The 27812-nt window shown below is 34.9% G+C and overlaps 1 protein-coding gene across 2 annotated transcripts in view; it reads left to right on the forward strand.

The window, feature by feature from the left end:
• LMLN (leishmanolysin like peptidase) overlaps window positions 1-27812 on the forward strand; it is a gene marked incomplete at its 5' end in the record, with an annotated part of 78447 nt that overhangs the window by 6698 nt on the left and 43937 nt on the right. Inside the window, 10 exons of one of the 2 annotated variants that reach the window (XM_080818746.1) lie at window positions 4076-4173; window positions 4838-4868; window positions 5710-5792; window positions 6299-6416; window positions 8973-9151; window positions 12860-13025; window positions 15911-16005; window positions 20834-20951; window positions 22487-22594; window positions 26290-26366. In XM_080818746.1, coding sequence (XP_080674872.1) covers window positions 4076-4173; window positions 4838-4868; window positions 5710-5792; window positions 6299-6416; window positions 8973-9151; window positions 12860-13025; window positions 15911-16005; window positions 20834-20951; window positions 22487-22594; window positions 26290-26366 — 1073 coding nt within the window. The remainder of the gene's footprint in view (window positions 1-4075; window positions 4174-4837; window positions 4869-5709; window positions 5793-6298; window positions 6417-8972; window positions 9152-12859; window positions 13026-15910; window positions 16006-20833; window positions 20952-22486; window positions 22595-26289; window positions 26367-27812) is intronic. The other variant, XM_080818745.1, reaches the window with a different exon arrangement.

A 27812-nucleotide genomic window follows, 5' to 3' on the forward strand; every position in this document is an offset into this window, starting at 1 on the left:
CTTATATTAAATATTTAATATTAATATTGCTTTATCGTACTGACTATGACCTCCTATATGACGTTGAATAAGAATGGTGAGAATAGACTTTCTTGCATTGTTCCTGATCTTAGGAAGGCATTCAGTCTTCTATTATTAAGAATATTGGGGCACCTGGGTGGCTCAGTGGGTTAAGCCTCTGCCTTCAGCTCAGATCATGATCTCAGTGTCCTGGGATCGAGCCCCGCATCGGGCTCTCTGCTCAGCAGGGAGCCTGCTTCCCCCTCTCTCTCTCTGCCTGCCTCTCAGCCTACATGTTATCTCTGTCAAATAAATAAATAAAATCTTAAAAAAAAAAAAAGAATATTAGTTGTAAGGGCACCTGAGTTTCTCTGTCAGTTAAGGGTCTGCCTTCAGCTCAGGTCATAATCCTGGGTCCTGGGATTGACACCACCCCTGCCTCAGGTCTGGGCTCCCTGCTCAGCAGAAAGTTGGCTTTTCCTTTTCCCTCTGCCCCTCCCCCTCCACTTGCGCTCTTTGTCGGTCTTTCTCTCAAATAAATAAAATCTTTTAAAAAGAAGAATATTAGTTGTAGATATTATTAAATCTTAAATATTAAAATCTTTAAAAAAAAACCCTTTAAAAGAAAAAAGTGTATTGGTTTTAGATTTTTGGCAAATGTGCTTTGCCATGTGGAGAAAATTACCTTCTATTCTTAGCTTTTATCATGGATGGATATTGAATTTTTTTTAAAGATTTTTTATTCATTTCAGAAAGAAAGAGAGCAAGCGCACAAGCATGGGGAAGGATGAGGGAGAGGAAGAAGCAGACTCCCTGCCGAGTAGGGAGCCTGTCAGGGGTTTGATCCCAGGACCCCAGAATCATGACCTGAGCTGAAGGCAGATGCTTAACTGACCGAGACACCCAGGAACCCCTGAGTTTTATTAAATGTCTTTTTGGCATCAATTAATATAATTGTGTAGTTTTTTTTCTTTAGTATGTTGATGTTGTGAATTACATTGTTTGAAATTTTTAAATGATAAACTAGCATTGCATTCCTTAGATTAAAACTCCGCTTGGTTATGATGTATTACCCTTTTTACATTTTGCCAGATTTAACTTGCTAATGTTGATAATTTTGTGTATATATTTATGAAGGATATTGGTCTGTAGATTTTTTTTTCTCTGATAACTGTTGGGTTCAGTATTAGGGTAATGCCGGCCTCAGAGAATAAGTTATGCCGGCCTCAGAGAATAAGTTTGGAAATATTCCTTCCCCTTCCATTTTAAGGAAGAGCTTGCATACAGTCACTATTGTTTCTTCTTTAAATGTTTAATAGAATTCATGAATGAAGACATCTCAGCCTGGAATTTTCTTTATTGGGGAGTTGTAAACTATGAACTATTTTCTTTAATAGATAGTGAAGTATTCAGGTTATTTCTTCTTCATTGTGTTTTGATTACGTTATGTCTTTCAGAGAATTTCATGTCATTAAAGTTGTCAAAGTTATGGGCACAACGTTTTTCTTAGTATTCTCTTTTGATCTTTTAAATATCTGTAATAAAGTGTTCTGGTATCAATTCCAATGTGTGGGGTTTTTCCACACACCGCCAAGTAACTTTCCTACACAATCCGAAACTCAGTTCTGACACTATCTACCCAGTGATAGCATCAGATTCCGCAGTTCTGTAAGACTGGCCCACACTCCACAATTTCAGGCACCAGTTCTAAGTCCAGACTGTCACTTGAGCTTCTGACCAAATGATTATAGATTGGAGTTTCCAACAACCCCTTCCTGGGGTTGGATTAATTTGCTAGAGCAGCTCATAGAACTCAGAGAAAAAATTTACTACTAGATTACTGGTTTATTTTAAAAAAGTATAACTCAAGGACAACTAGATGGAAGACGTGCATAGGGCAAGGTATAGAGAAAGGGCAAGGAGTTTCCCCCCATTAGAGCATTCCCTTCTCTAGGAATCTCTTTCATATGGTGTGAAAATCAATAAAAGGGGAAACCTCATTTAGAATGGAGCTGGGAGGCCAGCAAGAGGGAGCTCTCATGCCCTGCCATTCATTGTCAATTACAGACCTAACAGGAAGTGATGGACCTTGCATGTGTATACTATTTTACTATCCCAGCAGAAGGAAGAATGTTTTGGTTCCTTAACTGACTTAACTGACTGAGCTACCCAGGTGCCCCCTTTTTCTGGTTACTTAAAATAGAAGATTAGATCATTAATTTGAGGGTTTTTAAAAATAAATTTTCCTGTAAACACTGCTTTAGCTGTATTCCACAAATATTTATTTGCTGTAATTTGATTTTCATTTAACTAAAATATTTTCTAGGGACACCTGGCTGCCTCAATTGGTAGAGCATGTGACTCTTGATCTTGTCTTGGAGTTGTGAGTTCAGGTCCCACGTTGGGTATAGAGATTATTTAAAAATAAGATCTTTATAAAAATATTTTCTAATCTCTTTTGTGACTTCCTCTTCAATCTAGTGATTATTTAGTTTGTTGTTTGATTTTCAAATATTAGGAAATTTCCCTGTTTTCTTTCAGTAATTGCGTTCTAATTTAATTTTTTTATGGATAGAGAATATCCTTTGTATGATTCAGGTTTTCTGTATTTCCTAAGATTTGTTTTAGAGCCAAAAGTATGATCTATCTAGGTGAATGTTGCAATGTACACTTGAGAAGAATGTACATTCTGCTATTATTGGGGCAAGTGTTCTATAAATGTTGGTTCAGTTAAGTTAGTTGTAGTGCTACATAGGTCTTCTATATCCTTACTGATTTTGTCTCTGGTCTACACTGATTACTGAGGTATAAGTGTTGAAGCCTTCAGCTATAACTGTGGATTTGTCTATTTTTTCAGTTTTTGCTTCATGTAGTTTGAAGCTGTGCTGTTAGATGGTTACATGTTTTAGATCATTATGTTTTCTTGTTGAATTGACTCATTTAGCACTATGTATTGTCCTTCTCTTTATCCCTGATAGTATTCCTTGTTTCGAAATATACTTTGTCTAATACTAGTATAGCCACTCTGGCTTTCTTTTTATCAATGTTTACATAATATATCTTGTTCCATTCTTACACTTTCAGCCCCTTTAGGTCTTTATAGTTAAAATGGGTATCTTGTAAAAATAAATTGTTGGATCTTGCTCTTTTACTTAGTCTGACAATCTTTGCTTTTTAATGGAAATATTCTAGAGTCTATTTATATTTAATATGATTATTGAGAGTTGGATTTTGGTCTGCAGTTCAACTGTTTCTCTGTTCCACTTTTTTCTTTGTTTCCTCTTCTTTAATATTCTATTTTGATTCTTCTGTTGACTTTTTAGCTATATCTCTTTGCTTTACTTTTTAAATTGAGTTGTAATTAAATTACAGTAAAATGCAATATATTTGAGTATTTGCACTAGTGATTACAATATGTATCTTGTATTTATTACATGTGTTGCACTGTATGTTTGTTCATTTTTGGTTTTTTAGACTCCAGATATAACTAAAATCATGTTGGCTTTCTCTGACTTATTTCACTTAGCATAATACCCTGGAGATCTATCTGTGTTGTCATGAATGGCAAGATTTCATTCTTTTTTATGGCTGAGTAATATTCCATTGTGTAATGCCATATCTTTTTTATCCATTCATCTGTCAAAGGACATTTAGGCTGCTTCTGTATCTTAGCTATTTTAAATAATGCTGCAACAAATGTTTGTCTCTTTTGTTAGTACCACGTTTTGATCACTATAGCTTATAGTAAATCTTGAAGTCAGATAGTATCAGTCTTCCAACTTTGTTCTTCTCCTTTGACATTGTGTTGGCTATTCTGAGTCCGCCTTTCCGTATAAACTTTAGAATCAGTTTGTTTGGTGTCCTCAGTATAACTTCCTGGGATTCTAATTGGGATTGCATTGAATCTACAGATCAAGTTGGGAAGAACTGACATTCTGACATATTGAGTCTTCCTATCTGTGAGCATGAAACAACTCTTCATTTATTTAGTTCTTTTATTTTTTTTCTGGTTAGAATCTCCATTAGCTAATCTATAAAACACCCTTTAAACATTTTTCAAATCTATTTTTTTCAGGTCATAAATAAGGTTCATCTTAAGGCAAATCATGTTGTAAAAAGAGATGTTGATGAACATTTAAGAATCAAGACTGTCTATGATAAAAGTATTGACGAGTAAGTACACCATTATTTTATCTTTTTAAAATTAAGAATCAAAGTGGTAAAGATATTTCCATTTGTTACCTGAAGATCCATACATGGAGCTATATGCTAATGCACCTTCAAGATGGAATTAAGCTAATAATGCCTTTTAGTCTGGAAGGATGATGACCATGGGATATGATTAAAATCAATCTGTACATCATAAACAGTTTTAACAGAGCAAGTATGTATCTACTTGTCTGTGGTCATAACATACCTGGAAGGCACCTCCTCAATAAGTACATGGAGGAAAAATAAAAGTATTAATATGTATAATAAGAACATTTACAAAATTATTAGCCAAAGGGATGATAGTCTAATCTTTCAGTTAGTGTAAGAGGGGTTCAGAAAATAGATGAATTATGAATCTGTAATCATGTGTGAAGAGCTATTAGGAGTAACTGATGTCTTTCCCTCTCCTTAATTTCCCAAAAGAATGGGATAACATGATCATGCCTAGCATTGTGTTGGTACAGAGTAAGCTCAAATGTTTCTTGAGGTAAATTAAGATTTTAGAGGACTGATACTAGATCTTCCACAGAGCATTCCTTGGGGCTCCTGCCAGATATACTCTGAACTAATGAGACAGTGCTGTGCCCACCATGGCAATTCTTATGTTTTATGTCTTGATTTTCAGATTGCTCCCTGAGAAAAGATACCTCGTAAAGGTATGTCATAAATACTTATGGCTTAAATTTGATACTTGAAGTGGGTACACTTTATTTTATATAAATTATACCTCAACAAAGAAAATATATGCTGATTATTTAATGAATGAATGAATAGAAGGTGTTGGTAGTGAACATCTTTATCATTTTCTTCAAAGGCATCTCTGTGATGCATTCACCAAAATTTTGTCCTTATTTGATGCTAAATTAGTCTTCTCATTTTACAATTTAATAGTAAATCAGTCTTCTTGTTCTCTTCCTTGTTCTCTTATGTTTTGTGGGAATAGAACATGCTAAAGATAAAGTGAAAAAGAAAATTTTTGAAATACATCGAGGACACTATTGTCTTGTGGAAATACTCATTCCCCTGCAGGTGGATGTGTCTGATATATGATAACGCTGAAGTTGCGTATAGAGGTGCTAATGTCAACAGTGTCTTAGCTGTTACAGGGTCACACATACGGTGAAATTAAAGTAGATCTTCTAAACATAAGATTTTCTTAACATAAATTACCTTAATGTTGGAGTCATCTAATTTGCTCCCAAATTTGAAGTAATTTAGATTAGTTGAGACTTCTATATTCTAATATTCTATTTCAGTAGAGATGGGGAAGGAACTTTTCACTTCATTTTCTTTCCCCAAGCTCAACTAAGAAAATAAGGTCCTTTGCTCCTAGACTCATTCTCTTTCCACACAATCTTTGACTAACTAGCGTCTGTATTCCAGAATTATAAAGTTTTACCTTTTTCCCCCTCAGTCATTAATATCCTAAGCTTATTTGTTTTAAATATACTCGTCCTTTAACTATAATTCTGACTTTTTTTTTCAACTTTTATTTAGAATAAACTTTTTCCACAAGCTATTTCTTATTTAGAGAAGACTTTTCAGGTTCGGAGACCTGCGGGCACTATCTTACTTAGCAGGTATGTCACATTCTATACAGGTCATTTTCTTTAGTTGTTTGGTACTCTGACCTCCCCATTCTGTCAGTATGACAAATTTTGAAACTCATATAGGATATTTAATTATATTTGTCCTTAGTGACCAAACTGCAAGGTATTTAAAGGGAATAAGAAAGCATCTGTTAGGTAATCATTCTTTCCCTGATTTTCTATTATGAGGTGACCTGCTGGATCTTTTTCTGGGGTGTAGTTGCTTATTCTCCACATTCCCTTCCTCCCTCATGTGTCTACAGTAGAGGCTTATGAAGTATTTGGGTGTCTGAAAACCTAGCTTAGGAGAATTTCCAATGCAACCAAAATTCTTTCTTAGTCCACTTTTCTAACAAAAATAGTAATTATTATTAATGAACTAATATAGTAGCTGATTTTTTAAAAAATGTTTTTAACTGCTGTGAGCTAGTTTTCTTTCTTTTTTTCTATGTTTTTTTTTTTTTGTAATTGAATTTTGATGTACAAATGAACTGAAGACAACGTGCAACAAACCGATACCTACAGAAGGAAAATGATCCCCATAGATACTGTACTGGGGAATTTGCAGAGCATACAAAATGTGGCCCAGTTATAGTGCCTGAGGAGCACCTCCAGGTAATTCACCCTACTTTTAACAGCTCTGTTTTTACTCTTTAGAATAAACTGAGAGAGGGAGATTTTGAATCTGTGAGTGTCACCAAAAAGTTTTTATAGTCTTAAGTTCAAAAGCTTCATTTTTCTCATTTTATTCTTTCATTTATTTTCAAATGAATTTGATGATACCTTCTTTCCTTTTTTTTTTCTTTTTTTTCAACTTGTCTCTGGGGCTGCTGAATCATTTCAGCTTAGAATTTTATCTTCCAAAACATCTTTTAGCAGGTATATACTAAGTATTTTTGAAGGGCAATTTGACATTATCTCTTAAAATAAAAAATATGTATGGTGTGCTTCAACCCAATTTGGAAATGTATTCCATAAAAATACTTGCAAATATGCAATATGTGTTCAAGGATATTCTTTGCAAAACTATAAATATGCCTATATTAGTATTAAATTACAGTATAATCCTATAATGGAATACCGTGCAGCTATTAAAGAATGAAGTAGGGGCACCTGGGTGGCTCAGTCGTTGAGCGTCTGCCCTCAGCTCAGGTCATGATCCCAAGGTCCTGGGATCGAGCCCCGCATCAGGCTCTCTGCTCGGTGGGAAGCCTGCTTCTCCCTCTCCCACTTCCCCTGCTTGTGTTCCCTCTCTCACTGTGTCTCTCTATGTCAAATAAATGAAATCTTTAAAAAAAAAAAAAAAAAGAATGAAGTAGATCTCCATCTACTGACTTGGAAAGATATTTAAGGTCTTAAATGAAAAAAAAGTTGGAAATCAGTTAGCCTATTTTATTTAAGAATTATAATCGATAATTCAACTTAATAAAGCTGAAACAAAAACATAAAAAATAAAAAAGTATGTACATATACAATAAAAAATTATGAAACAATTTAGAGGTATACACGCACACTAAAGAATCTGGAGCCATACCAAAATATTAATGGTTTTCTTTAAGCGTTGGAGTTGGGGGGCTTTTCTTTGGTAAGTTATGTAATTTTGTAATATTCTGATTTTTCGTATTAAGGATATATTACTTATCAGTAAAAAGATAAAAATTTTAAATGTGTATACCAGAAAACCAATTTATTATACATACACATTTGAAAATATGATTATTGCCTTAGCTGTTTTTCTCTATTGCACTGTTCTCTGGTTACTTCTAGAAAGTGAATATATTACTGAACATTTACTTTGTAACCAAAATTAAGCATACGTTTAGATGAAGTTTTCTTTGTAATTTTTTTTTATTAAGTTATTTGAAGCTCCATAAGGCTTTTAGAGGCCTATATGTTGGCCCTAATACAACTAATTTACTCAGCTTTCATTTCTTTTCTCAGACTTCTTGGGAGTGTATAAAAGGTTTTAGGGACACATTTAAAAATTAAAAAAACTTGTTAATTGCATATCCAGCTTTTTTCCCAAGAAATTTAGAGGCATTTTGTAGACATTTTAAGACACAGTCCTTGGGGCGCATGGTTGGATCAGTTGTAAGAGCATGCAGATCAGTCTGGGTCATGAATTTGTTTCAGCCCCTCATTGGGTGTAGAGATTACTTAAAAGTAAAATCTTAAAAAAAAAAAAAAAAAGACATTGCTTTCCTTTTTTTCTGAAGTATTTTTTGTTTCTCATTCTCTTGGCTTCTCCAAATTCTGCTTCTTACATCTTGATGAGTTGAGGGTGTCCTGATTTTTTTTTTTTATACATGATTGATCATGGAAAAGAATGTTTAAAAATCACACCTTCTTTTAACACTATTAAAATGTTAAAGTAATTGAACTAAAAAATTATAAATATATGTATTAGAGAAACAAGAGTAAACAATGTAATGAAATGAGGATTTCTGTTTTTTTCTCTCTATGAAAACATTATTTACACCGAAAAAAATCACAATTTACTGATTTTTTAATCTGTAAGTTGGAGATCATAATTGTTTAGGAGCTTTGAGAGAAGTTCTCTAAAAAACAGATGTTACAAGGGCAAAGATTTGATTAGAAAACTAGAAATAAGAGTGATGGTGAAGTGACTTTACGCTTTAAACTCATCTTTAAAAGGTAAAGATGACTTTAACTTTTTACTTTGTGTATGTTTGTATTATATGAATTTTTAACAAGATACATTATAATAGAAAAATACATTTCCATTAGATAAAAAGCTTTTTATTAGTTAATTTTGAAATAACTGTAGATTCCTAGGAATATGGACATATATGTATACACATACACAAGAAGGTCCTCTGTAATTTTCACTAAATGTCAAAGTTTAAAAGTTTAAAACCTTATCTATTTCTGTCTTTTTTTATGTCCTGGTTGGCTCCCCTTAAAAAACAGTTTATTGTTTTAATTAAGATTATAGATTTTTATTATCACTCATAAAGTAGAAATTTTAGCAAAATAAATTCAGAATTAGAGATAGGAACTGAGTAGAGGTAGGAATGGATTTTGATAAAAGTTGAAGGGTAATAACTGTTAAATCATATGAATTTTTAGAATCTGGATTCACATAAAATAAAAGTCTCTACAGCTAACCTTGTCTCTGGTTTGATTTTCCGTTGCCCACCACGGGCGCAGCGATGCAGGGTCTGCCGTGGGGGTAAGTGGTCCTGTGTGGCAATGGGTGTGCAAGACCAAGAGGGCGTCCGGGATGCAGACTTTGTTCTGTATGTTGGTGCTCTGGCCACCGAGAGGTGCAGCCATGAAAACATCATCTCTTATGCAGCCTATTGTCAGCAGGAAGCAAAAATGGACAGGTAAACTTTCCCCTGAGACTTATTTTTCAAGATCTAATATGGGAACTCTTAAAAAGAATCCTAAGCGTTTAGAGTACAGGATGTTTGCATTTTCCAGATTGCCTCCAGTAGTAAGAAACTGCACCCTGCTTGGATGGAGGAGTGGGGGTGGCAGGGCATGGGGGGGGGGCAGGGGGGTGGGGAGGAGAGTGTCAGGTGATAGAACTGTTATTCATATGGTAATGTCAGTACCAACTCCAGAGAAAAAGTCTACTGTGGAGAGTCCTTTGGAAGTAAATAAATACCTAAGGAAACAATTTTAACTTTAATTTTGGCACCTCTGTGTTGAATCTGTAAGATGTTCAAAATAACTGTTCATCTAATTGTTATATTACTTGCTGTGTCCTTCACTTAGATAAATTATCACTTAAAATATTTAGAGGCTCTCTATTTACAAAAGATTTTTTAAAAATTTCTCAGTGAAGCAGGCTTGAAATGAAATGTTATTGTATAGGCAGAAGATTGCCTGTCACACTCCAAACAAATCAGTTGAAGATAGTAGGAATTGCCATGTCTCAGGATAGATTGTAACATTCTCAAATCTAGGAGAGTTAATGTGGCCAGTTCATGTGTATATTAGGACCATTGCTGAGGTCTTGAATGTTCCTCTGTCAAGACTAGCTGAATTTAAAGAGCTGTTTCATTTCTGTTGATGTGTTCATTTGAGGAAAAGAAAAATGAAATTATTAGTTGAATCAAGTAGGCAATACAAAGGAAACACTGGTATATGTTTACCTAAAGGTGTTAAGGATATGGTCAAAATCAGCATCATGGATTATGCAAAACAGTCTGTTACATACAGATGCTATGTAACTGATGATCTGTGAAATCTACCCAAAAATCTTTAGCTTCTAAATGTTGGGAAAGCTTAGAGTCAAATGATTGAATGTAATACTGAAAAAGAAAGTGCCGTATGTTTTTGCACACACACACACACACACACACACACACACACACACACACTATTATTTAGTGAAAATACATGTATTTAATAGAGTATTCCTTTTTTCCTGAGAAGTTGTCATTAGCTTTATGATTTTTTGTAATTAATGGTGTCTCAGTACCAAGGAAATGTGGTATTTGGAGTGCTAAATGAATGATAAGTTATCTCATAAAATGAGGTACTTTCTTAATGTAGATATCTGTGTGAAATATACCTTCATAATAGTAGTGCTACAAAATCATGGTTATCTTAATTTGAACTAAACTGTATGGATTGTGCACACACATACACACACAATTTCATTTTCAATATACTATTGAGTGTCAAAGACCATTGTAAAACAGTATATATAATATGATTACATGTTTGTTTTAAAGTTTATATATGTACTTGAATATGCTAAGGAGAAAGGAATAATTAGGATTACCAGCCATTCCAATTTGGCCTGGACTTCCCTTGTTTTAGAACTGAAAATCTCATATCCTGGGAAACCCCTCAGTCCTGGACAAACTGGGATGACTGGTTATGCTAAAAACAAAACACTCCAAATTATTTTTTAAAGATTTTATTTATTTATTTGACAGACAGAGATCACAAATAGGCAGAGAGGGACAGGGGGTGGATAGCAGGCTCCCTGCTGAGCAGAGAGCTGGATGTGGGGCTCATTCCCAGGACCTTAAGATCATGACCTGAGCCAAAGGCAGAGGCCTCACCCACCAAACCACTCAGGCGCCACCCCCCCCAAATTATTGATAGCATTTAATTCTGATAGTGAAATTTAGAGGGAAGTAGGTTGTAGAACAGAATTTTCATGTTTTTCTTTATATATTTCTATGTTGTTTTGATATATGCCCTTTCACAATGAGTTTTTATTACTTTAAAAAAAAAAGATATTAAAGTGAACCTTATGTATTAGGAACAGAGTGGCTTCCTTGGAAAAGTCAGGAGAGGGATATAAAATCCCATGTTGAGATGGATATTGTAGATTAGTTCATCTCCTGTCAGCATCTGACAATGCTGAACATACCTAAAGTATCTAGTTGTCTTTTGGTGAGAGAATCCAGCATAGGAACCATCACACAGATGAGAATCCCATAACCCAGAGGTGTGTTTCAGTTTCTTTGCACTGCTATTATATTTAAAGCACTTTTAACTTTCAGTTCATATTTGATATAAATGAGTAGCTAAAAGAGTAAGTGTTATTTGTATCCGCGAATATGAAGCTACTCTTCTTTGTCTTCTCATATCTGGGAAGAGAATTTGGTTTCTTCTGATGTTGGTGTTTGAAGAAAAAGTATCTTTAGTTCTTTTTTAATCTTTTAGTTGAGAAACTTTCCTTCAAAACTGCCACATTAATTCATTCCATGACTATTTGAGTGCCTAATATGTTGCCAGCAGACTAGGTAAACAAAACAGACACATGTACCTGCATCACAGAACATACAAATAACAGAGGGAGACAGATACCAAATATACTTACAAATAAGTGTCATTTCAAAACGTGACAAATTATAGGGGAAAAAAGGGTGCTGCAACATAAAAGGAAAAAAGGGGGAAACATAATCTAAATTATGGCAAAGACAGCCTCTTTGAAATTGAAACTTTAGGTGTAACCTGAGCATTGGTAAGCTTCAGCCAAATACAGAGCTTGAGAAAGATGTATGTTAGGAAAAATCCATGTGTGCCTGTTGCTGTTAAAAGCCACTTCTGTGGACACTGGGTTTGAGGATGAGAACTTAGGGAAATACATTGGAGAGATAGGGCTGTTTTATTGTAAATGCTGTGGGAAGTCCTTGTGGGTTTTAAGCCTGGCCATGACATCCATTCTGTATTTTAGAGGTCAGTGTGGCAGTGTTCTGGTAAGTGAGTAACAGTCATACTTTTTAAGTCTAAGTCTGTTCTCAAGTGTGAACAAAGTATGCCGCGTGTTTCTTACTTAAATAAGGCAAATGTTACTTTGGAAAAGATGATTACATTTTAAGTGGTAAAATGTTAGGGTAGTGGTGGGAGAAAGGACTTTGGATTTCCTTACTGTTGTCTGTTTGCCACAGTTTTGAAAAACAGGTAGGTGCGTGGTGGAACTGACTGAATTATGCTAGGGGTGAATCAGCTCTTCCACTCTCAGGTTCTAGGCTCAGAAAGTGATAGAATTAAATGTAGACTGTGAAAGAAGATGATGGGAAGATTTAAAAAAAAAATCTTTATGCGAATGAAGGCCATGTTAGAAAGGGAATAGCAAGATGGGCATAAGAAAGGTGAGCACCCTAAATGATTTGCTTATTGTCCTATTGTACGTCTAGCTTCCCTCTCCACCGACCTGCTTACCCGTGTGCCTGTAAATATAGTTAAATGCTGAAGTCAAAAGTGATTTTGCAAGTAAGCTAGTGTTAGAATTTAAGTTTCTCAGTCCTCTTTTGGTATATACTAACATATTTTATAAAATCACATTGAGATGTATTTTACTTTTTATATTAACTTTCCTTCTGTGAGGACTGGTGCTAATGAGCCACACAATAGGAAAACAGAGGTATATGTCTTGAAAGTATAAGATAGTGAGTTAGATGTTATGGTACAAAATGACATTTGATATTTAGCAAAGTCTTTTTTTACCTTTGTCAATGTTTTATAGAAAAGTATAGGTTAGTACCTGAAACTAATATTGTACTGTATATTAACTAGCTGGAATTTAAGTAAAAACTTGGGGGGGTGATAAAAGTAGAGGTTAGTAAATATCATAATCATATTTTTCTGGAATATAATAAAAAATTCAATGTCTATTTTAACAGGCCAATAGCAGGATATGCTAACCTGTGTCCAAATATGATCTCTACCCAGCCTCAGGAGTTTATTGGGATGCTGTCCACAGTAAAACATGAGATTATTCATGCCCTGGTAAATTTTGCTGTTAACTACTGTTCTTTTTTTTTTTTTATGCTTTGATTTTCTGCTTCTTATGCTCCCATGTTGATGTGTATGTTAAATTTTGGATTCTTAGATTTATGTCAGTAAAACCTAGATTATTAGGCCTCTGCCAATAGAGAATTTTTAATGATTAAGGTAATGGCTTGGTTGAGTTATACTACCTAAAATAATTAAGCAAGTAAATTCACTGGGTAAATAGGAGTTTTGAGAAAATGATTACTATTTAAAAAAAAAAAAACCAGTAATTTAGAAAAACTTACTTTCCTCTAAAGTGATAATTGATAATGCTATTATAGATTTTCTTATCTTTTACAGAGATCTGATTGCAAAAGGCCTCTTGAGCTGCTTAGGCCTTCTAAAATTTAAATTTACTTATTCAGAAACTCTCCTTCCTTTTTCCCTATTTGTCCAAATTAGTGAACTTTTATAATATGTCCAGGAAATTAATTAAGGTTATCTAAGACCCTAGGAAATGTTCTCTTGATGCCATTTATGTATTTAGAAAATAGATGGTAGTAAAATACAGTTATCGAGAGAGAATAGATCACACAGATTTATGTGTGAATCTTCTTAATTCCACCACTGAAAATCTTTGGGCTCTTGTGTAATTTAGTTGCAAGCCTCAGTTTCATTTGTTAAAATGATAATTGGAGTACATAGTAGAGTGGATTTTTTTTCTTGGAGATTAAATAAGATAAAACAGAAATGCCCTAGGACCATGCTATGAATAGTAGGGTGTTAAAAAAAATTAGTGGCAATTATGTATTAGTCTTATTTAGTGAGCTGTCATGTATGACCTTGAAAAGCAAGCCTGTCTTAAAATCAGCATTGAATGACTCAGTGAAACTCCAGTGTAACCAGACAGCATTTATGTCCTTTAAGGAAGGGGATTCTAACATGAATCATGTCTTTTTCTTTTATTTAAAAAAGTAAACTGAACCTGCTACTTGAGGTGAAAGACAAGGATCATTCTAAGTAAGATCTAAAAACTACAGTTATTTGATGTTGAGAGAAACAAAAACAACAGGTTTTAAGTGAATACATAAGTGAACATAAATGCAGAGATCCCAGGCACGAGATAGATTATGTTATGAACAGGCAATTCACAAAAGAAAAAATTCCAATTGACTGAAAAATGTATGAGAAGGTATTCAGACTTACTTTAGCAGTCAAGGAATCACAAATTAAAGCTAGATATCATTGACTGTAAAAGCATGTATGAAAGTTATGCACATTGACTTCAAGGTAGTGGTTACTTCTTTTTTTTTTTTTTTTTGGTGGTGGTTACTTCTAGGAAGAGGGAGGAAAGAGTTAGGTAATGGGGCTTCAGCCATATTTACTCTGCAGTGTTTTATTTCTTAAAAGTTTAAAGAAAATATGGTAAAATTAACACCTTAACCTTAAAGAAGATACATAAGTCTCCGGTTCTTTTTTACTTTTTGCATATTTGAATTATTTAAAAAATTGTAAAAACCTAAGAAATTTTAAATATTAGCTTAAGTCTCAAAAAGCATCTTGGACAATGGCAAGAATTATGTTTTTAACAGAGATTCCCCCTAAAGTTATATATGCTAATAGCTATCAATTACGGTGGTGCTTTGAATACCTAATAAGCTTTCGAGATGTGAGTGTTTAGAAGAATTTTCAAGCTGATAGAGTGGGAAAAAATGTGTATTTAGAATATTATACAGGATGAGGCAAATCATACTATTTTAAGCTTTGTATAACTTCAGTGAATTATGTATAAAGAACTATTCAGATTTTCTCAGCTGACTCAATTAAGTGTCCTTTGCATCTTCAGAGATTAAAAAAGAAGAAGAAATGCAGGAATAAAAGAATAATCTGGATTCCATTAATCATTTTGTCAAGCCTTGAATGACACAGAGGCCCCAGTTGTGTAAGCAAAGAAATTTGCTAAAGAAATTGGTTAATTAAGTGATCATTTGTGATTGTTAGTTATTTAGGTATGAGCTAGAACATACTCTCAGTGTACAAAACATACATAAAGAAGTAGTTACAAAAGTGCTTTGTCTGAGTTACTAGATTATGAGAGACAGCAAGAAAGGAAATATCACTAATGAAATAAGAGATATCAAATGGCACTAATTTTGCCCATCTATTATGGGAGGGTAAGGATAGTGAATGGGAACCTTTATGTGAAGTATCCATTATCTCATTCTTAAAACTTCTTAAAAATAGTATTTAAACTGTGACTCTAAATATAACAAATTTACATTACAAAAAAATTGGGGGAATATGAGTGATTTTACACATTACCCTACCATCAAAAGAACCACAGCTAATATTTTGATATGTTTCCATTTTTTCCTAAGTACACACACACACACACACACACACACACATTTCCAGTCTTGTTAAGTACAGACATGTATTAAATGTGGACTTTAGGATTAAAGACTTTGAATTTTTATGAATGCATTTGATTGCCTACCCCCTACTCTAAACTATATTGTTAATTGTTCTCAGTGGTAACATTCCCTGGATGCAATTATAGAGCTTATGTAATAAGTTCATGTGAAGGGGATAAACTGTGATAAATACAAATCATTCTTAAACACATGTATTTCTTATTTATACCAGTACCAAAGAATGTTGTCACTAGTACTTTGGATTTCTTCACTTACAATTACCTCAGGTAATTGAAATTTAAAATTCATAAGATGGAATACTGAAGTTTTGTCTAGTTCCAGTCTATGGCAAATTCCTTTAAAAATATTGGCCAGGTGCTTTTATGAGGTTCCATCAGTGTTCTCTTTTGATAGTAGCATGTTATGATGTGTATAATCAGTCTTGATAGTTTTCTCTGTGAGGCATTTTGAACTTTTTTTTTATAGGGTTTCTCTGCTGGCCTGTTTGCATTTTACCATGATAAAGATGGAAATCCTTTGACTTCAAGATTTGCAGATGGTCTCCCACCTTTTAATTACAGGTATTTGTTATTTTTGTTCTTGCTCTTCTCTTTTAGAAGGGCGCTAAGACTAGAATCTGAGAATCATGGCATGTTAGGTGCCATAAATAATAGTGGCTTCGTGGCTAACCTAAAAAAGCTGTAGCTATTAAAATGGGATAAAAGAGGTCACTTAGCATTACCTTTTCATTTTAGAGATGAAGCTGTTAAGATGCAGAAAACTTAGTGACTTGCCCAAAGAACCAGGACTCTTCTTGCCAGCAGAGCTCTTTTTTACCACATTGTAACTTCTAATACTATACGGTATAGTTAGGCCATAGGAAAATGTGGTTTGATTATATTTTGGTTTATTAATAATTATTGCCTCTCGTGGCAATATTTGTATATGACCTGAAACTGTATTTAGTACAGCATGTTACCAGCAATCTATAGAGTCAGGGCCTAAAATAAATAATATTAAGAAACACTAAAAAAAATTCTCAAAAAATTTTTATAGCATATCAATCACAGAACTGTAACTATTTGCATACATTTATATAAAAAACAGATCTCTAGATCTCTACATTAAGAGGATATGTGTACAAAAAGACATGCTCAAGAATGTTCGGGGGCACCTGGGTGGCTCAGTGGGTTGAGCCTCTGCCTTTGGCTCGGGTCATGATTTCAGGGTCCTGGGATCGAGCCATGCATCGGGCTCTCTGCTCAGCAGGGAGCCTGCTTCACCCTCTCTCTGCCTGCCTCTCTGCCTGTGATCTCTGTCTGTCAAATAAATAATAAAATAAAATTTTAAAAAAACGTTCGTGGCAGTTTTGTAATTAATTACCAAAGAATAGAAACTATCGAAAGATCCAGCAATAGAAGAATGAATAAATATGTTATGATGTATTCATATAACTGAAAACTACAGGGCACTTGGGTGGCTCAATTGTTAAGTGTCTGCCTTTGGCTTGGGTCATGATCCCAGGGTTCTGGGACCCAGTCCCACATCAGACTCCCTGCTCAGCATGGAGCCTACTTCTCCCTCTCCCACTCTCTCTGCTTGTGTTCCCTCTCTCACTGTCTCTGTCAAATAAATGAAATAAAATAATAATCATAATCTTAAAAAAAAAGAAAACTTATAAGGCACTAAAAAAGAACACACTATTGTTATATGCAATAACATATATCAATATCACAGATAGAGTGTTGGGCAAAAGAGGTCAGATAAGTCTGTTTGTATGGAGTTAAAAAAGAGCAATGATAAAAGGCAGATAAGTGGTCTTGAAGGACCAAGCTGTTAAATGGCATATAAGTTGAGTATAGATTGGGATAGGGCACAAGGAAGCCTTCCAGTGGTACTGACGATGTTCCCTGTCTTTATCAGATTAGTGGTATATGGATATGAAATAAACAGTTAAACCTTACACTTAAAATTTGTTCACTTGATGTATATTTTGCTTTAATTACAGAGATCTCTATTAAAATAGCTAGAATTAAATACTAAAGCAGATAATGTTTTATTCATCATGATATTTTTTAAAGTACATGTGAAGAAACAAATTTTAATTGGAAATATATTTATTCTTCTTAGATAGTTTGTATTCATTTGGTGGTGTAGGAGGAGTCTGGCCTTTCCTAAAACTGTGGTCTTTATGGGAAACATAAGTGGTGAAATAGGCATCATCTATATAAATGATGTAGGTAAGGAGGAGAGAGATTGCCACTCATAACTATTGTTAAGCTGATGATTTGCGGTGCTTTCTTGTACTCAGGATATTCCTCAAAAGCAGGAAATCTTACAGTATGAATGGATATAAGAGGATAATAGGAAATACAGTTGATAAACATATGAAGAGTTGGATTTGTCCCTTCCGTATCTATTTGGAGAAACTATTTGTCTAGAAATGTAGATAGTGAAGAGGATATTAGGAATTATTAATAAGGTAAAAGCTGTTTATTTTCTTGCTGCATTTGAGTGCTGTGGTTGGTTAAACATGACTTTGCCATGGAAAAAGATAAAAGCAATTAAGAAACAGTGCAGAGAGGGCGCCTGGGTGGCTCAGTGGGTTGGGCCTCTGCCTTTGGCTCCAGTCGTGATCTCAGGGTCCTGGGATCGAGCCCTACATCAGGCTCTCTACTCAGCGGGGAGCCTGCTTCCTCCTCTCTCTGCCTGCCTCTCTGCCTACTTGTGATCTCTGTCTGTCAAATAAATAAAATCTTTAAAAAAAAAAAAAAAGAAACGGTACAGAGGATCACAGGGGAAGGGAGGGAAAACTGAATGGGAAGTCATGGAGGGGGGAAAAAAACCATGAGAGACTCTTAACTATAGGAAACAATCTGAGGATTGCTGGAGGGGAGGTGGGTGGGGCGATGGGGTAAATGGGTGATGGGCATTAAGAAGGGCACGTGAGGGGCGCCTGGGTGGCTCAGTGGGTTAAAGCCGCTGCCTTCGGCTCAGGTCATGATCTCAGGGTCCTGGGATTGAGCCCCGCATCGGGCTCTCTGCTCAGCAGGGAGCCTGCTTCCCTTCCTCTCTCTCTGCCTGCCTCTCTGCCTACTTGTGATCTCCGTCAAAGAAATAAAATCTTTAAAAAAAAAAAAAGGGCACGTGATGTGGTGAGCCTGGGGTGTTACAACTGTTAAGTTATTGAACATTACATCTGAAACTAATGATGTGTACTGTATATTGGCTAATTGAATTTAAATACAATAAATAAAAAATAAACTAATAAAAAAAGAATAACATCTTCAAGGCATGGGTAGATGAACAGATATGTGATACAGCAAATATAGCAAAGTATTAATTGTATGGTTATCGGTGATGCAGGTGTTCTCTTTACAATTCTGTCAACATTATGTCTGTTTAAAATTTCCATAAAATAATGGTGGGAAATATATAGCTTCTTTATTCTGTTTTAGTGGTGAAAATGAGAGATTCATAGGGTTAATGATAGAAGTAATTGGGGCTCCTGGGTGACTCAGTGGGTTAAGCCTCTGCCTTCGGCTCAGGTCATGATCTCAGGGTCCTGGGATCAAGCCGCATGGGGCTCTTTGCTCAGCAGGGAGCCTGCTTCCCCCACCCTCTGCCTGCCGCTCTTCCTACTTGTGATCTCTCTCCCTCTGTGTCAAATAAATAAATAAAATCTTTAAAAAAAAAAAGTCATCTAGAAAAAAAACAAAAAAAGGGATATGGATTATAGGAAAAAGCAAAATTGATGTCTATTATAATTGATGTCGTTATATCCTACCAATGATGTATGAATGCTTACCTTACCACTACTGGATAGTATAGATCTTTTTTTTAGGCCAATCTGATAAAAGATGGTATCTTGTATTTCTAGGACTACTGCTAAGGTTTTAGCCATTTGAATTTTCTCTTTGATCACGGCCTATTTATGTTTTTTGGCTAGTCTTGGGTTATTTTTCCTCTTCTAATGATTTTGTTAGAGTACTTTATAATTTAAGGATATTAATCCTTTTTTGTATTTGTTGCAAATATTTATCTCATTTACTTATTTTGTTTATCATATTTTTTCTTCTGTTGCTTAAGAAACTTCTGCCCTTCGATGATTATGATTATAAATGTTTTCTGGTAAATTATTATTTGAATTTTTTACATTTATAGTTTCAATTAAATTATTATTTGAATTTTTTACATTCATAGCTTTAATTCATTCAGAATTTATTTTTGCTTCATGTATTTTGGGGTTCTTTTGTAAGATACATATATGTTTATAACTGTTATATCTTCTTGGTGGAGTGACTCTTTCATCACTATAAAATGTCCCTCTTTTATCTCTACTAACATTTTTTGTTTTAAGTCTATTTTATCTGATATTGGTATAGCCATTCCAGCTTTCTTTACAGGTACAGTTTGCATGGTACATCTGTTTCATTCTTTTACATTCAACCTAATTCTGTCCTTGAGTCTGAGCTGTGTTTCTTGTGGACATGGTTGGATTATGGGTTTTTTTTAAAAATGCGTTCTTCCAGTCAACCATGATCTGCCCACTCTATAGTGGCTGTCAGGTTGCTGGCTTTCACCATGATTGTGGGCTCTTAGTTTTCAGGGCTGCCATATGACTGGAGTGAGGGCATGGGAAAATGCTACAAAGCTTACTGTTCTTACTGAATTTATCCATTTAAAAAAAAAAATCCTTCCTGGATTGCTGCAGGTCTTTAGTTAATTTACAAAGGTCTGAAAAAGTTGATTAGGCATTTTGCCGCTTTCCTCATTGCTTTCATGAACAGAATTTTCAGAGATCTGCCATTTTTGCTGAATTTTCCTGGAATTTATTTCTGTATATGGTCTGAAATAGGGATTTAACTTTCTTCCTAAATGGATAACCAGTTTTACAGCACAGTTATTAAGTAAATTACACTTTCCCAATAAGTGAAAATGACATTTTTTGTTGTTATTTATTAAGTTTCCTTATATACTTGGATATGTCTCTGGACTTACTTTTGTTTTATCCAATAAATAATAAATTTTGTTTTATCCAATAAATAATAAATAATTTATTATATAATTTATTATATAATATAATATATAATATAATTTATTATATAATAATATAAATAAATAATAAATAATTCATTGTCATCTGAACCAAGTATTAGCTATGTGAACTTGAGCAAGTTTCTTCATCTCTCCAAACTTCTGTCTTTTTATCTACAAAATAGTTATTTTATCTACAAAATAACCTCAGAAGGTTGAAAAGATTAAATTAGAAAATGTCAAGTACTTTGCAAACACTTGGTACATAGTAAAGTCAAATATTTTAATTTCATATTGATGTTCATAAACACTTTTACTATTTAAAGTTGTGGTGAATTTGCAAAATGACTGTCTTTTATTCTTTAATTGCAGTCTTGGATTATATCAATGGAGTGATAAAGTAGTTCGAAAAGTGGAGAGATTGTGGAATGTTCGAGATAATAAGATCATTTCTCACACTGTGTATCTTCTAGTAACACCTCGTGTTGTCGTACGTATTAACCCAACTTCTTCACGTTTCCTGACCCATCTCCCCTTTTCCTTTCTTACAGTTCTTTCTTTACTAATCATTATTGTTTAAGGATTTAAGAGTAGGAGCACCTGGGTAGCTTAGTTAGTTAAATGTCTAACTCTTAGTTTCAGCTCAGGTCATGATCTCAGGATTGTGGGATCAAGCCCCTCGTGAGACTTTGTGCCCAGTGTGGAGTCTGCTTGAGATTCTCACTCCTTCTGCCCTCCCTCCCAATTGTGCATGCACACTGTCTCTCTCTAAAATAAATAAATACATCTTTAAAAAAAAAGAATTTAAGATTAAATTTCAGGACCTATAATAAGAAAAATGATATAAAGGCAGTAGAGTAAAGCTACAAGCCAAGAGAAATCCAAAGAAATGGAATTTTGGCAGTAATTCTCATGGCTCCATTTTAAATCATTCTTTTAAGCCAGTGCTCCTCTACTGTCATACCTCTTAGGATCGCTGGTACTGTTTGTGTAATTGCTGATCCTTTCCTATGCTGTCTGTATTAGTCAAGGTTGTCCAGAGAAACAGAACGAACAGAATGTGTTGACTGAGAAAGAGGGGGGAAAATAGATGGTGGGAGAAAAGGAGATTTATTTTAATGAAATAGCTCCTACCGTTACGGAGGTTTGGGGAGCTCAAACCCTGATAGTGTAGGCTGGACACTTAGGGAAGAGTTACAGTTTGAGTCCAAAGGTAGTAAGCAGGCAGAATTCCTTCTTGCTTGGACAAAGTCAGTCTTTGTTCTTTTTAAGTCTTCAACTGAATGGATGAGGCCTGTCTATATTATGGAAGGTAATCTGCTTTACTTAAAATAATTTACATGTTGATCTCATCCAAAAACACCCTTACTGAAACATTCAGAATAATGTTTGATCAAATATCTGGGCACTGTGGCCTAGCCAGGTTGACATGTAAAATTAACCATCCCACTCTTATTTTTAAAATAAACTCTACCCTCAACATGGGGCTCAAACTCATGCCCTCAGGATCAAGAGTCACATGCTCTACTGATTGAGCCAGCCAACACCCCTGCCTTTGGAACTTTTGCACTGCTCTTGGGATATTTCTCATCACTGGAAATTTCTAACCAAAGGAGAGAAAAAACCAAGTGAGCAAAATTATAGTCTAATGAAGAATTTATTTTTGTTTCAAAGACAGTATCTGTACTAAGAGCAGTTTATACCTTCATTAAAAACGTTGTTGATACAGTAGTTACAAATAGCAATCATGTTAGTCTGTAGCCTTTTCGAAATGTCACTTAAAGCCCAAATCTTCAAATAGAGGAAAAAAATATTAAGAGAAATAATAATTTCTAGCAAAGAAGAGTGTAATAGTATCAAAATATTTTATTTAATTATAGTAAAAACCATATTTTTAAAAGATGTTCTCACTTCTCACCGAAGTAGTTCTTTAACGGCTACTTTATTATATTTAGATTAGGTTAGGTAAAGAATCTGCTGTTATCATACTTCTGTAGGGTTTATTTAATTTTTTCTGATTCTTAGGATGAAGCACGAAAACATTTTAACTGTCCAATTCTGGAGGGAATGGAACTCGAAAATCAAGGCGGTATGGGCACTGAACTCAATCATTGGGAAAAGCGGTTATTAGAGGTCAGTTTATTTTTACATTTTACTAGAGGGGCACCTGGGTTGCTCAGTGGGTTAAGCCTCTGCCTTTGGCTCAGGTCATGATCTCAGGGTCCTGGGATCGAGCCCCGAATCAGGCTGTCTGCTTGCAGGGAGCCTGCTTCCCCCTCTGTCTCTGCCTGCCTCTCTGCCTACTTGTGATCTCTCTCTCTCTCTGCCAAATAAATAAATAAAATATTTTTAAAAAATTTTACAAGACATATTTTTTCTTTAATAGAAATAATTCTCAGGACGCCTGGGTGGTTGAGTCACTTAAGTATCTGTCTTCTGCTCGGGTCATGATCCCAGTGTCCCGGGATCGAGTCCTGCATGGGGCTCCTTGCACAGCAGGGAGTCTGCTTCTCCCTCTGCCTGCCACTCCCCATGCTTGTACTCTTTCTCGCTTTCTCTCTGGTAAATAAATAAATAAAAATCCTTAAAAAAAAAAAAAAAAAAAAACCTTTAAAAATAAATAAATAAAAGTAATTCTCTTTTTAATAAAAGTAATTCTTATTCAAGTTATTCAAACAGTATAATGGGTTATGAAGTAAAATTATTTTTCTCTTTTTTTTCTGTTTGGTTCCCCCCCGCCCCTTAACAAGCAGTTTCTTATTAATAAGTTCAGGTCAATAAGTTCAATAATGAACTAGAATGAATCTTAACTGTCCTTCCTGGTTATTGTTTGTTAGTTAACTCCTTGCCTCTTCTTAAAACTCGAATGTTTGATAGGCAGCCACTAAAATAAGTCCTCCTCCTCTTTTCCACTCACTTCCCTTGCTTTTCCATAAGATGGACCCTATGTAAACTTAAAAACCTATGATGGCTTAAAGTTCCTTTTCCCCTTAGTACTCCAGATCTACTTTTAGATGTAATCACTATTTAAATTTTTTGTATATCCTTCCAGAAATGTTATATAAATGTAGAGATACACACACCAACACACAGTTTGTTTTTTTGATGGAGTCATACATACATTTGTGCAACTCTTTTCCACTTAATGATGTATCTTGACATCTTTCCAAGCAGTACAGGGCTCCTCCTGTAATGCAATGTATGCTTTCCTAAAAAAAACTCTTTCTTCAAAATTAAACACTAAAAATAACAAGACTCATGGGAAAAACAAATAACATACCACTAAGAAAAGCAGTAAGTCGTAATAAAAGTACTAGCTCAGTTTTAAACATATTTCCAATAAATAAGCTCCTGTATTTCTTTACCTTCGACAACAACAAAAAGCAAAGGTAGTTGTAAGGAAGGCTATAAATTGAGTAATGGGGGCAAGACTAACATGTACAAAATTAGAGGGAGCCATGCAATAACCACTTTTAAAACAGAGCCTCTGGTCATATTGAACCAAGTGGAAGAACATGAAGTGAATGGGTCATGCATTCCTCAGTTGGCTGTGTTTAGCTGTCTTAGTGTACTTTATATTTAACTGCTATTGCTCTGTTCCACAAAATATTAAAATCCAGGGAAAAGTCATTATAAACCAACATGATTTAGCAATTACATAGTATTATATGAAATGTAACAATAGTCCTGTATTAATGAACAACAATGTTTTAAATATTTTATTTTAATTTAATTTAATTTTATTTCTAAGATTTTAAGTAATCTCTACACCCAATGTGAGGCTTGGACTTAAAACTGTGAGATCAAGAGTTGCACACTCTTCCGACTGAGCCAATCAGGCACCCCTAAATTTTTTATTTTAAAAATGTTGTGATGGGGCATGTGGGTGACTCGGTTAAGCATCTTCCTTCAGCTCCAGTCATGATCCCAGGGTTGTGGAATTGAGTCCCATGTTGGTCTCTGCTTGGTGAGGAGTCTGCTTCTCCCTCTGCCTGCTGCTCTCCCTGCTTGTGCTCACTCTCTTTTGTACTTTCTCTCAAATAAGTAAAATCTTTAAAAAAAATTAAAATGTTGTGGTGAGCAGTTTATTTATATCTGTGATACCTTTCAGGAGTGGCATTCCAGTGGGTGTTCTTAGGTTCAACTAAAGAAGCATTCAAGTGGGGCCCCTGGGTGGCTCAGTGGGTTAAAGCCTCTGCCTTCAGCTCAGGTCATAATCCCAGGGTGCTCGGATCAAGCCCATTGCCTCTGCTCTGCAGGGAGCCTGCCTCCCTTCCTCTCTCTCTACCTGCCTCTCTGCCTACTTGTGATCTCTGTCAAATAAATAAATAAAATCTTAAAAAAAAAAGAAGAAGAAGAAGAAGCATTCAAGCTCACAAGACCTAACAGGCCACATTGAAGAAAGATTCACTTAGAAGGATACAGGAAAGAATGTGCAGCATGGGAGCATGACAGAAGTCAGGCATTTCTCTTGTGCTCCACACAGCGGACAAGGGGCTGTCATCCATGCCTCTCCCCCACCCCACTCCAGCTCAAATACAGGAGCATAAGGCCATAACAGAGAGATGTAAGAACCAGCCTGGCTTAGAAGTACTATGTCCCAGATAAGAACTAACATATGTTTGTTTGTTTGTTTTTAACAGTTCCATAGACATAACTTCCAGGTCTCTGTAAGGGACATCCCCATAAGAGTCAGTGCACATGGGGAAGTTCCAAACTGTGGCTTACAAAAGAGTGAAATTAATGCTTGTGCTGACTATTCTTATCAGGTGACCACAAATCAATAGTGATAGAAACTTAGGGAAGACACATTATATTCATTTCTCCCATGGGAATTTCAGTTTTTTAATTTTATTTAAGCATATTTCCCAAGTGATTCCCATTAGAAAACCATAGATTAGTCACATATGAAAATTTATTCACTCTGCAGTAGAGACTTGAGAGTATTAATTTCATTAACAGCTGCCTTTCTCTGAAATCAACTTTGTGTCTTTGAACTAATTTTTTTTTAAGATTTTATTTATTTATTTAAGAGAAAGAGAGAGAGAGCGAGAGAGTACGAGTAGGGGGCCAGGAGAGGGAGAAGCATGCCCCTGCTGAGCTGGGAGCCTGACGGGGGCCTTGATCCAGGATCCTAGGATCATGACTGGAACCAAAGGCAGAAACTTAACCACTGAGCCACCCAGGGGCCCCCTTGAACTACTTTTTTTAATGATATTAAAGTACTTGAGGTGACCATCCAGCATTCAGCATAAGGATTTGAAGAATACTCAGAGCTATTGTAGGAATTTTAGGGTGTGAATAAAAATATTCAGTAGATAGTAGACCTTGATGACATTTTAGGTCCCTCATAGAACTCCTTTGATCCTATGATTCTGTGGTACTTGCTTTGCATGTATTATAATGTATATTTCTGTGATCATAAGATTGAGGGTTATAAAAGCACTTTTTAAAAAAATTTAGACAAATAACCATCCCTTCCAATATTTTATGGGCATCTGTCTCAACCACTCATTTTACTTTGTCTAGATTGTGTATTAGTTTTACAGTATTCTGTTTGCTTATATTTATCTTCATTTTCATCAGAGTTCTAAATGGTGGTTGTCTGCCATTTTAGGAAACTGTACACAGTGTAGATATTTAAGGCAGAAAGCAAATCTTTCTTTAAGCTTCCTTTTTATTTTAAAGAAGGTTTATATGTTTCACTAGTTTAAGTGAATAAGTCAGCCTCTCACACTTGAGACATTTTACATATACACCAAACTAATGGAAATTATTGGGAGTTTCAGGAGGTCTAGTCTTCTAATTTAAAATCTGTTGATTTTCAGAATGAAGCAATGACTGGTTCTCACACCCAGAACCGAGTCTTCTCTCGAATCACGCTGGCATTAATGGAAGACACTGGGTAAGACAGCTATGAGAATATTACATGCATTGTTTATTAAAATGAAATGAATATTAAATTTAATATTAAGATGAAATGAATATTAGCTTAAGAAAATACATTTTACCCTGAAGTAAAATATTTGAATTTTGTGCAGTTAGCTATCTTTACTTATACCAACTCCATTCATTCATTCAATAAATCTTTAAGTCCCTTAGGTGTAGTAAAGAATAGATCAAAATTCCAGGCATTGTAAGATTTATTTTCTAATGAGTAGAGGCCATGCTAATATAAAGGAAAGACTAAAGTTTTTGAAGTTTAAATGAAACTGATGATGTGTAGATTCCTGATTGTTAAAGCAATAGAACTTTCTGGTAAAGCAGTAGAATACTGTTTTTAAATTACTCCAATGGGAGTCTTTTTCTTTGTGGGCTCCTGAGTCCTTTTGACAAGACTCACTAGTTTTTGATAGCTTCCTTCCTTCCTTTTTTTGGTATAACAGGATGTGCCAGGCTGGTGGGCAAACATCCTATCCTAGATCTGGGCGTCAGCCAATCTTCCAAGAATCACTGGTTCCATTTAGTGGAGAATAGATTTTAGAAACCACAAACTGCGGGTATCTGGGTGGCTCAGTTGATGAAGTGTCCGACTCTTAATCTCAGCTCAGGTCTTGATCTCAGGGTCATGAGTTCAAGTCCCTGTTTGGTCTATGCTGAGCATGGAGCCTACCTAAAAATGAAACAAAACCCAAAAAAACCGCTACCTAGGCACCATGTTCATTCCTACTAGGTTACCATTGCTTCTCATAGTTTTTAGTGGACCAAGTTGGGAAATCCATATTTTTGAAAAGAAAGAAGAAAACACTGGATTTCTTTTAGTACCATTATAACTCTTTCCCATTTATTCTTGGGCAAGTAATGGCCAACAAAAGTGGTCCTGCTGCTCTATTTAACAACCTATCTATAGCCCTTTTATAAACAGTGCTATTTTCTTTAAGATACCAGTAGGTTACAGAAACACTGGAGTGTGTGAGTCACTAACAAAATCATGGCACTGGTGATTTTTATAGCATTTTTCCTTTTTCTGGGGCAGCACAATGGTAATATAGCCAGATGTTTCTAAATGTATGGCAATATTTTAAAGTTATAGACATGGAAATTAACTTTCTTAAATCCATAAGACTTAAATATAGGTTAACTGAGTTGCTTCTCTCAGTAAAAGACATTATTATTTATCAATCCAGAAACCTGGAAATCGTCCTTGACAACTCCCTCTTCCCACCTCTTACATCCAATCAATCAAAAGTCTTACGTGATTTTTAGCTCTTTAATATCCCTGGAATCTGTCTACTTTTTTGGTCACCACTGCCTTTATCAAGGCCACCATTATCTTTTGCCTGGATTACCATAGTAGTTTTTTCGTATCTATCTCACTACATTTTATTTTTTTTAAAAGATTTTATTTACT

This window comes from Martes martes (genome assembly GCF_963455335.1).
Source record: "Martes martes genome assembly, chromosome: 1".
In the NCBI taxonomy this organism is placed as follows: Eukaryota; Metazoa; Chordata; class Mammalia; order Carnivora; family Mustelidae; genus Martes; species Martes martes.